Here is a 14,307-nt window from a genome sequence, read left to right as displayed (position 1 = left end):
TTAAGATATGATAGAGGGTCAGTGGAAGAAATTCATATCAAAACAACTGCTCACCATGTCATTATGACAACCTGCTGTAACAAATGTGCCTCTATTTTAACTTATGACAATTAATTGCGAAAAGTAATTTAATCTGACAGTGGCAAGATGTTGAAAGACTCGTGAAGATGTCATAAAAGCGACCTTTCTGCCCATGTGCAACCAAAAGCCATTTTTAACAAGGAGCCTCAAAAACAGTACAACTTCTTTTGTACTTTGTTAATTAGTTATTGATTTGAAACAATGCTCTGCCAAATATTGTCAGATTAGCTAGACGCCAGCAAGGTCACGGTGTGACAGTCGAGTCCTGATAATCTTATGGTATAGAAGAATTCTTTTTTCTCTGAACCTTTTGTTCCGATATCCTGTGAATTACATTTCCTGGCTTTAGCATTTGTGCTAATTTAAAACACAGCCAAGCTGTCTGTTATGCAGTTGGGGGTTTGTTGTTTTTTTTTTGAGTTGTTAAAAAATGACACTGCGTTAGAAGAAAATTGCTACTGATCTAATGCCTCATGATCTTCGGCGGCAGCGCCGCTGCCACGCCAACGCCCTCGCTAATCTGAGCGGAAAAGAGCCTGCTTTAATAAAATGGTCAGCGCGAGGGAGTCGCAGGGTTCAAGCCAGAGGTAAAGCGAGCGAGTCCTGAGGTTGTTTAGCAGCTCGTCGGGATTAAGGATCATTTCCTAGCTTACGTTGTCGCGAAACAAAAATAACGGAGGTGGGTCTGGACGGGAAAGCTGAGAAGCAGAATCAAGGCTTGAATAGCTCCACTTTCCAAATTATTGGAACAAGAACCAATGGAAAACGCAAATCTGAATTTCAGATTGTGTTTGTCATCTGTTGGGATAATTATTTTATAAGCTAATGGCAGTTACTTCAAACACAATTAATTATAGTGCGCGACGTACTAAGGCACTTCAGCAAATCTTTATAACTGTACGTTAAATAAATAGTATATCAGTTTACTTAAAGCAGTGAGCACTTTGCTCTCTTTATTAGGAGAAATCAAATAGCTTTGAGCCTGTTAAATCTTTCTTTCACTTAAATAACTGCTTTTGAGTGTATGTAATAAATAGAGACAGAGATGTCAAGAAGAAAAATACCGGGCAAAGCCGCTTTATTTAGTTTAACTCGTGTAAGAGATATAAACTCTGTAACAGAGATTTTACAGCTGAGCTTTGTTCTGAAACCGTAGCTGTTAATGAAAATACTAAGTTGTTGTTTTACTTAAATGTGTTGAGGTTTGTTAGATTCATTGTTTCCTGTGGTGGGGAAATCTGCATTTTTCTTGGCCAAAATGCTATTTTTCTTGCAATAGCATGGTTTAAAAAAAAAGTCTGTTTCTCATTACAACATATAAACAGATTGAAAGAACTGGAAAGTAAAATAGTCCTTAAGTACTTTAGGAAATAGAAAAACAACACTTCTGCATGACTTCCATTAGGAGTTTTTGAATGTTTCAGACGCATTAATTTCAAAATAAGTTATTTTTAGTGTTCAGAAAAATGCACGTAATCGTTTAAATAACTGGCATGATCTCTCTTTGTGTCTTGCAAAGATAATTCTTTTTCTGAAATGGTGGTATTCATTTTTATTTACTTGCCCTCACAATTAATCTATTAATTGCCAGAAACATGGCCGGTAGGGAAGACAGCTGCGAAGATACAACCTGATGGTTTGTTTTAGAAATGCTCTTTTGTTCCCGTAATTTGAGGACACAAAAGGCTGTCTTTGGTGATGTTCGCTGTGTTAGGCATAAACGTGTTGTGGGCAGACTCTCGATCCCGAAGATTCAGTGGTTTGGAAAGAAAATAGTACAAGGAGACGTGAAAAAGATGCCTGTAAAAGGTAGGGATGTGTACCAGTAGCACTGTACTGACGTGAAACTTCCCCAGTCTTTGGGTATTTTTACCAAATGGAGTCTCGTTGGCCAAATTCTTCGAAGTAGAGCGTGCAAGTCCACCCGCAGAGGCTGGCAGATGCCGTGCCGGGGGTTTCGTGTGAACTGCGCAGGGATTTGTCAATAGCTGTGGCACGACTGCGTGGACGGGGCTGGTCTGAGGAGTTGTTACTACACCTCTGCTCCAACGAGTTCCCCCACGCAAGTGATATGGAAAGGGGAAAAAATATGAAGAAAGCAAAAATCCTAAAGTCTGTCAGAGAGTTATAAGGGAAATTAGTTATTTTTTTCTTATGTAAAACTTCCTTTGATTCATTTCCCTGCTTCCTCCTATTCTCTTCTCCTGCACCTCTTTCCTCTTGGTGAGTCAGCAATGTTCTTGTCCTGAAACTAAAAAAGACAAATGTCATATTTATGTTTATTTACATTCTTGCCTTAATGATAAAATAATTAGCCCAGGTGACTCCTACCACGTCTGTCAGTTTGGAAACAGCATAATCAGGGATGCTGCAGGTAGTGTGGGGCAAGATCTGTTTTAAAGGAAGGCTTTTAACTCTTTACTCTCCAGCTTGATAGGGAGTAACGGGCCACAAAAAAAAAAGAAAATCAGTAATTTAAAATACAACCCCCAAGCTTTTGCTGGAGACGATAATTAAGAACCAGTGAGAAACTGATTTTGTCTGATTTTTTCTTGTTTTCGGTCTCCTTTCCTGCGCTTTACCAGAAGAGGGTTGGCTGGTGATGACAGGACATGCCAGACTCCCGCAGAAGTAATAACAGGAAAATCCAGACTGGGACAACAGCCTGACAAAGTTGTCTCACCCTGGCTGACAAGCAGATTCTTTAACCAGGGAAGGTGATGCTGTAATAACTTTCGAGACTTAATTAATTTAGCCCGAGATCTGGGTTTGCCTTCGTAAACGGCAAATCCCTTCAAGTTACAAAGTGCCTCGAATTTCCCAGTAAAGAGCTGGAGGAGCAGGGAGGGCGTCTGAACACGGCAGCCTCGCAGCAGGAGATACTCGCCGCGCAGAAAGGCTGCGTCTGTGCTGCGTGGAGTCACTGCGGCTTGAACGACGCGGGCAGCGTCGCTCTCTTTATTTCTGCACAGACCTGCGGCCACGCTCAGCGTGCCCAACTTTCGGCTCGAATGCAGGTCTGAAGAAATTCCACCTGCGACACGAGCCTTTCTAAAAAACCCTCGTATATTCTTCACTGGCAGGGCGACGCACCGAAGGCCGCCTGAGAAGACCTATGTTTGCCAAAACTGGAATCTGCAGAGGTTTCAACACTAAAATAATGACATTCAACGCTAAAATAATGTCGTCGCATTAGGTCAGCGATGCATTGATGCATTAATCCTGTGAAGGATAGTTTCAGGGCTGTTGTTTGCCCTCTGGAATATTACAAATGAGGGCTTGGAGGCAGGTCCTGCAGCCAAGAGGGTGGAAGGAGGGTTTTGGTTTCCAGGGTCAGCTTGTCGCTCCCTGAGCAGAGGTGGTTGGAGCACTTTGGAAACAGGAGGAGAGAGTGATTTGGGGTTTTTTTTTCAATTCAGAAGTAGCTCTAGGTTATTGGTCGGCAACTGTATTATTTGAGGGGTGAGCTGGGAAAACTCCTTTCTGGCTCGGAGTTCCTTCGTTTGTTCTCTCGTGTGCAATAAAGCTGGATATAAAGGAGAAAACTAATTCCCTTCTCCTGCCCCGGGGGAGGTTAGGACCCAAGCTCCCTCCATCCTCACATATATATAGCATAGCTCTGAATTTTATTTCCTGACCCCCATCGCCAGTGAAAGCCCAGCTTGCACCTGAAGTGGGATAAGTGGGACAGGATCCGAAGTCGTCTCGGTTGGTAGTTGAGGTGGGAGCTGGGGAGAGCAGGGGCCCTGGGGAGGAACCGAAATAATGAAACATGAAAAAGCCCGGCTGGACGGCGTCGTTCCTGCGTCAGCTAAAACTCATCGTTTTAAACCTAACCTCAGCGGTCGCGCCGTGGCAGAGCGCGGGTGCCACCACCCCCTCCCAAGCCAGCCCTGCATCCCCTGCGCACCGACGGGGACGGTTCAAACACGGTCTCGGTCTGCCAAACGCGGTTTTTCTTGTCGTCTTTCATTTGGCCGTTAGATACGCCAGGTATTGCATGTTTCGTCTGATACCAGCTCGTTTAGCAGGTCTGCTGAGGTTGCCTGCTTTCCTGGTAATTTGTCGTGGGTTTTATAGGTGGGACTTCTCTCTAGCTGAATACGGTGTGTGTTTGATGGTGGTATGCAAGACTTCTGGTCTTCCTTTCTGCTCCTGACCATACCAAGCAGGCTGTGGAGTCTCCTTCTCTGGAGATATTCCAGCCCCGCCTGGACGCGGTGCTGTGCAGCCTGGTCTGGGTGACCCTGCTTCAGCAGGGGGTTGGACTGGGTGACCCACAGAGATCCCTGCCAACCCCTGCCATGCTGGGATTCTGTGATCTTGATTGCCAGGGCTTCGTGAGCAAAGTTGGGAACACTTCCATCACCAGCCCACCCCACGAATAAAACGGGCCCAGGAAATTACACAGAATCGCCTCAAACAGATCTGGGAGCAAGACCGAGATCCGTAATATGAAAAATCCAGCCCGAAGTCACTTAGCCGTCTCGCTTCCCGAAGGCGTGTGCCAAATGATAACCTTGGCAGTGCTATTTATATCTGCGACTCCGTGAGTGACCGGGCTTCGCTATTGTGGTGTCTGGTCTCTCCTTCTCTCTCGAAAGCAGCTGCTGCCGGAGTGCGTACCTTGCCCCCGTCTCAGAAGGTGCCCTTAGAAAGATAAAGCGGTCTTTGTATTTCCCCAGTTATTCCTGCGAGGTAAGTGGAAGAGGCTGGTGTTTCTGCATCCAAAGGCTCTTGGTTTAATCCCTGCTAAGGTCATAAGTAGGGAAAAACACAATGTGACTGTTCCTGAATGCATATGAACACAGTTGCTGAATAGAATGGTGTCGCTCACCAGTAACGCATTTACATTATTTTAGTGGTGAAACCTCTGCAGATTCAATGCTCTATAGAGCTGCACCAGGCGTTGGTGGCCGTGAACCCGCTCTGCTGGTCAAATCCTGCCAGGTGCTGATGTTTCAAGGCAGCAAAGTGTGAAAACAAAACCCATACGGAGCCCGTAAAAGACAGGAGGAAAGAAATGCGTCCTCCAATCAAACTTTCAAGGCCAAGGCATCAATTTTCTATGATTTTATCTCTTACCCTCTTGTTTTCTCTCAAGTCATCTCCTTTCCACTCAATTCAGGATGCGGCAACTGAAATAATTCCCTTAACCCGCTGCTTAGTGTTCATTAACCTCTCTTCCCAGTGCTCCTGGCAGGACCTGCTGAACTGCGTTTCAGACGCCCGTTGCCAGATTTAAGGCTCGCCACAAATTTTCCTCCACCGTCGCTTTTCCTCCTGTGTCTTCTCCTCCAGTCACGGCTGCTTTGCCGCCGAGATGGCCTCAGTGGTCCCTTCCAACCCCTGCTATTCTGTGATTCTGTGATTCTGTGACGTTGCCCTCATCTGCTGCCTTCCGCAGCCTCCTTCCATCTTACTCCATACATCCAGGCTCACCCCAGTGCAGAAGGCAGACCATCACCATCCTTCCTGAAAATCCAGTTATTTAAGAGTTCTGCAGGAGGCAGCCTGTCTTCCTGCATGTGTGTCTCCATGTATGCAGCGCACAGACTAGTGCTGCCCATTTCACTACGTAAAGGAGAAATGCAGTTCCCACTGTGGGTAAAACGTCCTGCTGCCTCCTGGGCTGGAGTACGAAACATTTCAGAAATACCTGTGCAAGAGTGCTCTCGACTCTGTGATTAAAACTGTAAGGAAGTTTTTCAGGTGGACGGGATGCTTCCTGATACACTGGAATTTCTCCATCAAAGGTCAAATCTTGTTAAATGGCCTGAGCTAGACACTTTAAAGTCTTGTCTGTGGGTACTCATGCTGCAGTTACATAGTAATATGAGACTTTTGCTTCCACTTTTTTTCCCATTTTCAGTTTCTGTCCTTTACTTACTTTCCTCCTCTTCCCTAGCTGACAGCTGCTGTCTTTGTGGGAGAAAAAATCATACGCTAGCTGGTTTTTTGGCTGCTGTTCCAGCTTTCTCGCCTTCAAAGCCCCTTAGACCTTGTCCTGCACTGAGTCTTTGGAGCTGCTCTGATGATAATAAACCATCATACGGTTTCATTATGTTATGTCATGATGAAACAGGTTTTCTCTCATATACGGCAAATATTTGGTAGAGGAATGAGGAAGACACAGCAAGTGATGAGCATCATTTAGTACTCGTAAGGGTGCTGTTGGGGGAGGAAAAGAAGAGGAACGGGAGATGGTGCAGTAGAAGGGGCAAAGGAGACTTGATTTCACCTTTTTATTTGAATTGGAGGGTTGTAAAAGGACGGAGTGAAGTGTAAAGGCAAGCACAGAGGAGAAGGGAGTGCGGTGATGGCCTCAAGTTGCACCAGGGGAGATTCAGACTGGATATCAGGAAAAATCTCTTTGCTGAAAGAGTGGTCGGGCACTGGACCAGGCTGCCCAGGGCAGTGGGGGAGCCCCCATCCCTGGAGGGGTTCAAAACCCGTGTGGATGTGGCACTTGGGGACATGGTTTAGCAGGCGTGGGGGTGTTGGGTTAACAGTTGGACTTGATGATCTTAGAGGTCTTCCTCAACCTTAGGGATTCTATGATGGGAGGACATGAGGAGCTGCAAGGGGCAAGACGGGACATTCCCTGCGGTGGCAAACCCCCAGTGCCCATCTCGAGGGTTCTGGAGTCTTCGAAGGGCTGAAGAGTTGATTTTAGCTCTGCTGATATTAAAGCAAGTGGCAGAGTCCCCCCAGACTTAATGGGTACCTAATTAGAACAGAGTTTCACAAGTCCTGCCATGGCAGTATCATGGATTAAAATCTTCCCCGTTCATTTGTCCTCAGCATTCACCACCCCATGCCTTCTGGTTTCTGTGTACACGTACATAGATGTACACACATGCATTAACTTGGTTTTGAGATCTTGCTTTCTAGCCGCAGAAAGTTTCCCGTGAAATCCACTTAATTTTCTCTGGGTCCGCTACCCAAGAGCGCTGCAAAACGTGATGCTGGCCTGAGTCAGGTTGTGATAACCAAGAACTGCGTACCAGCAGGGAACAAACTGTGTCCCTTCGCTGTTCATTCCAGACCTTCAAACACACAATTTTCTTCCGAAAGAACAGAGTTTTCCATGAAGAAAATTATATCTTCTATTGTACAGAAGATACCAGTGTTGAGCCAGTTGCCACTGAAAACTCTGTTTCATCCTGGATTGTTTTGGTGACAGACCACTACTTCTAGGTTATATTTTTGTGTTGTTGTATTTATGTTACGTTATGTATTAATTCTAATGTAATGATTTGTCAGAAGGGTTGGGGGAAGTGCTAAAGATTGCCTGCCCTGGGGGTGATGGAGGCAATGGGACGAGCCACGTGGAGCTGCAAAGGTCTTGCTGCTGGGGAGGGATGCGTCGCAGAACTCAGAGGGTTGTCATCAGCGGCGCTGAGTCTAGTTGGAGGCTGGTAACAAGTGGTGTCCCTCAGGGGTCAGTACTGGGCCCAGCCTTGTTTAACTTCTTCATCAACGACCTGGATGAAGAGTTAGAATGTACCCTCAGCAAGTTTGCTGATGACACCAAACTGGGAGGTGTGGTAGACACACCAGAAGGCTGTGCTGCCATTCAGCGTGACCTGGATAGGCTGGAAAGCTGGGCAGAGGGGAACCTGATGAGGTTCAACAAGGGCAAGTGCAGGGTCCTGCACCTGGGGAGGAACAACCTCATGCACCAGTACAGGCTTGGGGTGGACCTGCTGGAGAGCAGCTCTGCGGAGAGGGACCTGGGCGTCCTGGTGGACGACAGGTTAACTATGAGCCAGCAGTGTGCCCTGGCTGCCAAGAAGGCCAATGGGATCGTGGGGTGCATCAAGAAGAGTGTGGCCAGCAGGACGAGGGAGGTTCTCCTTCCCCTCTACTCTGCCCTGGTGAGGCCCCATCTGGGGTACTGTGTCCAGTTCTGGGCTCCCCAGTTCAAGAAAGATGAAGAGCTACTGGAGAGAGTCCAGTGGAGGGCTACAAGGATGATGAGGGTCCTGGATCATCTCTCCTATGAGGAGAGGCTGAGGGAACTGGGCTTGTTCAGCCTGAAGAAGAGAAGGCTGAGAGGGGACCTAATAAATGCTTCTAAATATCTGCAGGGTGGGTGTCAGGAGGACGGGGCCAGACTCTTTTCAGTGGTGCCCAGTGACAGGACAAGGGGCAATGGGCACAAACTGAAGCAGAGGAAGTTCCAGCTGCACATGAGGAAGAACTTCTTCCCTCTGAGGGTGATGGAGCCCTGGCCCAGGCTGCCCAGGGAGGCTGTGGAGTCTCCTTCTCTGGAGATATTCCAGACCCGCCTGGACGCGGTGCTGTGCAGCCTGCTCTGGGTGACCCTGCTTGGGCAGGGGGTTGGGCTGGGGGATCCCCAGAGGTCCCTGCCAACCCCTACTATTCTGTGATTCTGTGGTTCTGTGAGGAAGGGTTGGAGACCGGAGCCCTGAGCCTTCTGCGTCCCTCTGCCTGTCAGCCGGCCCGCGGGTCTGTTCTCCCGTGTTCAACACGTGTACCGAACCTGTTTACAGCAGCTCATCGAGCTAGAAGGAGAAATTGTTTTGCTGTGATAAGTGGTAATTATAGAAACCACCTTCAAGTAAATTGTTAATAAGCTATTGAATTGTATGGCATACTTCCCTATTTGTATGCATTTCACTTTTCACTTGTCGGAAAAAAAAATGTGATTCCAGCTCCTTGATTTAAAAAAAAAACAAAAAACCACAAAGTAAAAGGAGAGAGCTGTCACTAGAGCTTAAAACTAGTTTTGATTTTCTTGATTTGATTTTTCTGAGTTTTGATGGATTAGAAGTTTAAGATGGGCTCTGAGCTGCTCTGCCTGCTCTGCCCCAGTAAAGTCTGTTGTAATTCAAGGCCTCCAGCCCATGCCCCATCCGTAACTTTCCAGCAACAGGTTACTTTAAAAAAAAAAAAAAAAGTAAAATTTGGCATTGAAACAGGAAAAATGTGAACCTGTCACAGTAAGCAGTCTCAAAGGGCAAGCTGCTTTGCAGGAGCTAATTAACCTTAGGAAATAATTACACAAATATGCAAATGTTGTTTAGATAATTCCGTGTGTTATCAACTCAGGTAGTCCATCATAACTGCGGACCTTGCAATGTCTAGGTGCTAGAATCTGGCATAGTTGATAAGGCTTCGCCGGCTGCATCACTTCAGCTTTGGTATTTAACAATTAATGACTGTGATATTACGTTAGTGAATTCAGCCTGGTTTTCTGAATGCACCGGAACCGAACGCCGCGTTCGCTGTGTGCACGCTGCTTATCTGCACGTTCCTAACGGCTCCGGACATTAAAATGCTACAAACCTTTCAGCTCTCAGCACCAGCAGCGCTGGGAGAAACGCCAGACCGAGACCTGTGGTCCCTTCCTCCGCTTTTTTGCACAATGGACGGCCGGAGAATTTACCCACAATCGCTTCGGGTTTTCAGGGACTTCAAGATTATCGCGGAGAGAATTTTGAATCTGCGAGCCCTGGAGCAGCCCGGGACGTCCCGAGCCCGTCCTGGGGCTCGAGCCGAGGCCAAGCAGATTGGGGAGCAGCAGCCTCTTCCCTACTGCAGGCGGCTGTGAGAGGGGTTGTGGCCCTGGGGTATCCAGTGTCTTCCTAGACATGAGAAACATGGATTTATTAATCATTGTCATGTTATTTTTGTAAACTGTGCCATTAAACTATTTGATTAAAGTTTTCATATTGAAATGAAAAGCTCCATGTTAACCACTTGTGATCATTTTTTGAGCAACTGCTATTTTGTTTTAAAAAGTGAGGCTTTTTTAATGTATAGTTAAGAGACAGCATTTAAAAAATACTGGGAAAAAAAGCTCTTTTATCACTAGAGAAAGGAATCTGTGCTTAAACCTGTATTTGCAACTACTCATCTCTTCCACGTGAAATGAAATTTCATTCTGTTCGCAGACGCTTGATGATAACCTCTCATTCAGGAGTGTGTCCGTGTGGCAGGAGCGTCTCTGTGATTAGCCCCGTGCTCCTGTCACTAACTGGATCAGAACCTTGTATCTGGCTGTACATACTCCGTATTACTTTTATGGATGCCCCTTCTATAGCAGGTTCCAGAAACGTGTGCCTCCTCTAGCATTCAGGAAGAGGAATAAACATAACATCAGCAGTCTAAAACACCTCGGCAATACTTGTGTTAAATGGTTTTAAGCACCTTTATCTCCAAGGCCATCTTCAGTGGGATTTGCTGCGTGCAGGTATGACGGGTGGTCAATACCTGGTAGTCTCCATCGTGCTGGTAGCCACTGGTGGCAAGTGAGGAGTGTTTGCTTTGTTTTTATCGCTGATAAGAACAAAAACACAATACTTATTAGGAGAAAGACACGGACATCTCTTCATCTATCAGTGAGTTAAGGGTAAATCTTACTGATGGTGTTCAGTTGGCAGTGGAGTCAGGTCGGGCTTTGCACGGCTGGGGCACCGTGAGGGTTGCACCTTCTGCGCTCCATGCCCGGCACCACAGAGCTTGGGAGGTACCTGGTCTGCAGCAGCCCCACGATCGCCTGGATTTGGGTTACTTTGCATTGGTTAAGGCCTTGTCCCGTAGCGTGGTTCTTAGTGGTTTATTTTTTTGTTCATTTTATTTCTTATTATATATACTGGGGAGGGAGGAGATTTGCAGAAGCGTGAAGACCCACAGGTATGACTTCCACACCGCCAAAAAATCAGACCGCTTATTTAGATGTAGAATTACCGGTTACAGATGACCAGCTGTCAGCAGCTGGAAATCTAAGTTCAGCGCTCCCAGCACCTTTCCATCTCAGCCTCTTTCAAAAGGAGAAAGCGTTCAGCCTCAGGTGCCTCCTGAGGTACACAACGTGATTGTGTGTATGTGTTCTGTGATGCTATGTACCTTCTGAGGTACGCAGCGTGGTTTCTCCATTCCTTTCTGTACGGTTGTACAGATAATTGTGTAAAGGACATTGAGGGGCTGGAGCCTGTCCAGAGCAGGGCAGCGAGGCTGGGGAGGGGGCTGGAGAACAGGTCCTACAAGGAGCGGCTGAGGGAGCTGGGGCTGTTCAGTCTGGAGAAGAGCAGGCTGAGAGGGGACCTCATCGCTCTCTACAGCTCCCTGGCAGGAGGGGGCAGTGAGGTGGGGGTTGGTCTCTTCTCCCAAGTAACCAGTGATAGGATGAGAGGCAGTGACCTCAAGCTGCGTCAGGGGAGGTTCAGATTGGATATTGGGAAAAACTTCTTTGCTGAAGGAGTGGTCAGGTGTTGGACCAGGCTGCCCAGGGCAGTGGGGGAGTCCCCATCCCTGGAGGGGTTCAAAAACCGTGTGGATGTGGCACTTGGGGACATGATTTAGCAGGCGTGGGGGTGTTGGGGTGACGGTTGGACTTGATGACCTCAGAGGTCTTCTCCAACCTTAATGATTCTACGATTCTGTGATTCTGTGATTCTAAAGCATGACAAAGAGGGCCCACCCCCACCTTATCAACTAATTTAACAATTACATGAGTGCATTGCATTTAGCTGCCAGATGTTCCATGTACGGACGTGGAGCCCCTTCGTTCTCCATCCGAGTTGTTTGAAACATGGGCTTCTTATAAGGGGAAAAAATAAGCAGATGCTCTGGAGAAAGAGCTTCTCTTCTAAACATACACGACTCCTCCAAACTCCTCCTTGCACACACGTGGTTTTCTCACCTTGTTTAGGGTTCCACAGAGTGTGTACGGCAATTCGGTTTGTCCTGACATTTTGTGGGTTTTTTTCACCAGTAACAAAGGAAACTGTAGCTACAGTCTATATCTGGCTCATTCTGGCTGATTTCTTTTTGCTTTTATAAAATCCGACTGAGTGTTTGTACCGGGCTGTGAAGCTGTGCAGTTAATGATTTGGTTTGCTAGACCACTGGTGATGCTTTAATTGGTGGAAGGATTTTCAGGCTGAATTTCTGAATCCTTCAGAAGCTTCTTGCTGCTGTCTTAGTCTTGTGGAAACTCGAAAATTGTGTGCTTTTCCAAGCAGCACATAGAATAACAAATCCAGCGTACCTGGAAAAGCAGTATGAAACAGAAACGGCCGCTTCTGTCAGAATGTTAAAGCAGGGGGTTATGTACCTGTACAAAAATTGCTGTTAAGGGAATTAATGGTACCATTATTATTTAGAAACAAATATCTCCTGCATATTTAATTAAAATAAACCTTCAAAGATAGCCAGTCATTTAAAAACTCTGGCGGTGTTGTGATGTACATTTTCCATGCATATCATAATTAAAGCACATCACTTTTCCGTAGGAAACTCCAGTTCAAGTTGTCCTTCAGCTTAATCTTAACAACTGGTCTGTCAGTCATATTTTCTTGATGAAATTTCCTTTGAAAAACCTCCGTCTTGCCTCACAAAGGGAGGAGTCTTTACCTCCTTTACCCATTTCAACAATCAAATTTCAAAACAGGGTTGAAAGAAAGTAAGCCCTTTGTCATGCTGAGGTGGTTTACACCAGTTGAAACAGAATTAGTTAAAACTATCTCTGTCGTACTCAGTCCAGAGCGGAATCTGTCCAGGATTGGCAGGAGTACCTTCAGTGCTTTTCGGCAAATTTGATAAATATGTTTTATTCACTGCTACCTTAGAGAAAAGAATTTTAAAAGCACGTAATTGTTTGAAAAGCTTTTGGGTCCAGATCCGTAAAGATTTGCAGCCATCGCACTCTTATTTGGGAAACCGGGCATGAGAACAGAAGTGAAAGCCTAAACCCACCGCCACGTTATGTAGCTGCCTGTCTTACCATTGATTTTAGACACTCGTAGGAGCTTAAATTCACAAAACGGAGCTTCAGAGTGGGACTAAGGCCTAAATCACATCAGTGTTCTTTGGTAAGGTGTGGAGCAATTTGCACTATGTATTTAACATCTTCTGATTGCTGGTGGCTTTTGCTGGTTCATGCTTCGTTTTCCCCAAGGAGCTGTGGCTTTTATGGTCTGCGCCTTGGTCACCTCGGGGTATGAAGCTGGTGGTGGAGCAGAGCGAAGGGGAGAGGGATGGAAATTTTGGGAAATATGGTGACCTTGACCTGTGCAAGCGCCTGCAGCGTTGTGCTGGGATCGTGGTGGGGCAGGGGAGCGAGCAGAGCATCTTGCCCTTGCCAGCTGAGACCAGACAGATGTGTAGTCAGAACACAGACAGCCTGAGAAATCAATAAAATATGGAGGGGTATGGGGCTTTCCGCGAGTCTCCAAGGTAAAGGTGGGAGCGCACAGCCCCGGGGTTTGAGGAGAGTGCACTAAAATCAGTGTAAATCACTCCACTGCCTTCAGTGACTCAGCGCTCGCTGGCGTTCGCAAATTCTTGTTCAGTGATGAGAAAAAGCACTGCCCTGACTACCAGAGACTCCGGAAAAATGGCCAACGTGTGAGCAGTCCAGAGGTGTTTTATCTGTGCTGCATCTCGTAGTCTGCAGTTGCAGAAAGCAGCGTTTAGAGGAGTAGCTGCAAATACCGTAATTCTAAACTTTGGCAGATTTCCATTGGCCCATAATATGAAAAAATTGTAAAGGCTGAAATTATATTTATATTGTTCCCACTTGGTTTTATTTGTTTTATCAGACTTAACTACTTTAAACAAACCATCAGTGAACAAACATTTGACAAAGAGTTGTCAAAAAGAATGAAAATCAGAGCAGTGGCTCATAATTTCTTTGAATGCCTCTGTTTAGCTGAATTGCCATCATAGTATTTACACAAAATTTTGCAGATGCGTAATTTTTGTTGTATTTATTAAAATAAGCCACAATAAAGCAACAGTTTTACTGCCTTTAAATTGCAATCTGAAATTTCTTTTATTTAGACAAATAAATCTGTTCTTTTTTTGACACCAGAGTATATTCGTTTGAGGTTTGTTTTAACAAAACATTTTAACGTATAGGAACACATTGCTTTTAGACAGAATTGCCAGTTTTTAAAAGGTAATTGTCGCAAACGTCATTTCTTTCTGCAGGATAATGGATCTCCTGAAGAACACGCAATTTATGTTTGGGACCATTTTATTTCCCAGTCAGCTGCAGAGAACGTGTTTTTTGTTGCTCACAGTTATGGCGGACTTGCCTTTGTAGAGTTGGTAAGTGTGACTTCTCCGTTGCCTTCTTTCCTGAAGTCTTTCACAGATTTTCTGAATTCTCCGCGATCGCCTTCTTGAGAGCAGCCGTTTAGGAGCAGCTTTGGACCAATGGTCTCATGCCGGTCTGTGAGGATTCGTTTG

General features: G+C 46.0%; 1 protein-coding gene across 9 annotated transcripts in view; it reads left to right on the top strand.

Moving 5' to 3' along the window:
- ARB2A (ARB2 cotranscriptional regulator A) overlaps nucleotides 1-14,307 on the top strand; it is a 284,994-nt gene that overhangs the window by 150,876 nt on the left and 119,811 nt on the right. For 8 of the 9 annotated variants that reach the window (XR_012761961.1, XM_075411658.1, XM_075411656.1 and 5 more), the window contains one exon: nucleotides 14,047-14,166. The exons of the other annotated variant lie outside the window; for it this stretch is intronic. Coding sequence is in view for 7 of the 8 variants with exons in the window: in XM_075411658.1 (XP_075267773.1) it covers nucleotides 14,047-14,166 (120 nt within the window). In the remaining variant the exon portion in view is untranslated. The remainder of the gene's footprint in view (nucleotides 1-14,046; nucleotides 14,167-14,307) is intronic. 9 annotated transcript variants of the gene reach the window in all.

The sequence above is a fragment of the Opisthocomus hoazin genome, chromosome Z, assembly GCF_030867145.1.
Source record: "Opisthocomus hoazin isolate bOpiHoa1 chromosome Z, bOpiHoa1.hap1, whole genome shotgun sequence".
In the NCBI taxonomy this organism is placed as follows: domain Eukaryota; kingdom Metazoa; phylum Chordata; class Aves; order Opisthocomiformes; family Opisthocomidae; genus Opisthocomus; species Opisthocomus hoazin.
This window is presented reverse-complemented; position numbering and strand designations above follow the sequence as displayed.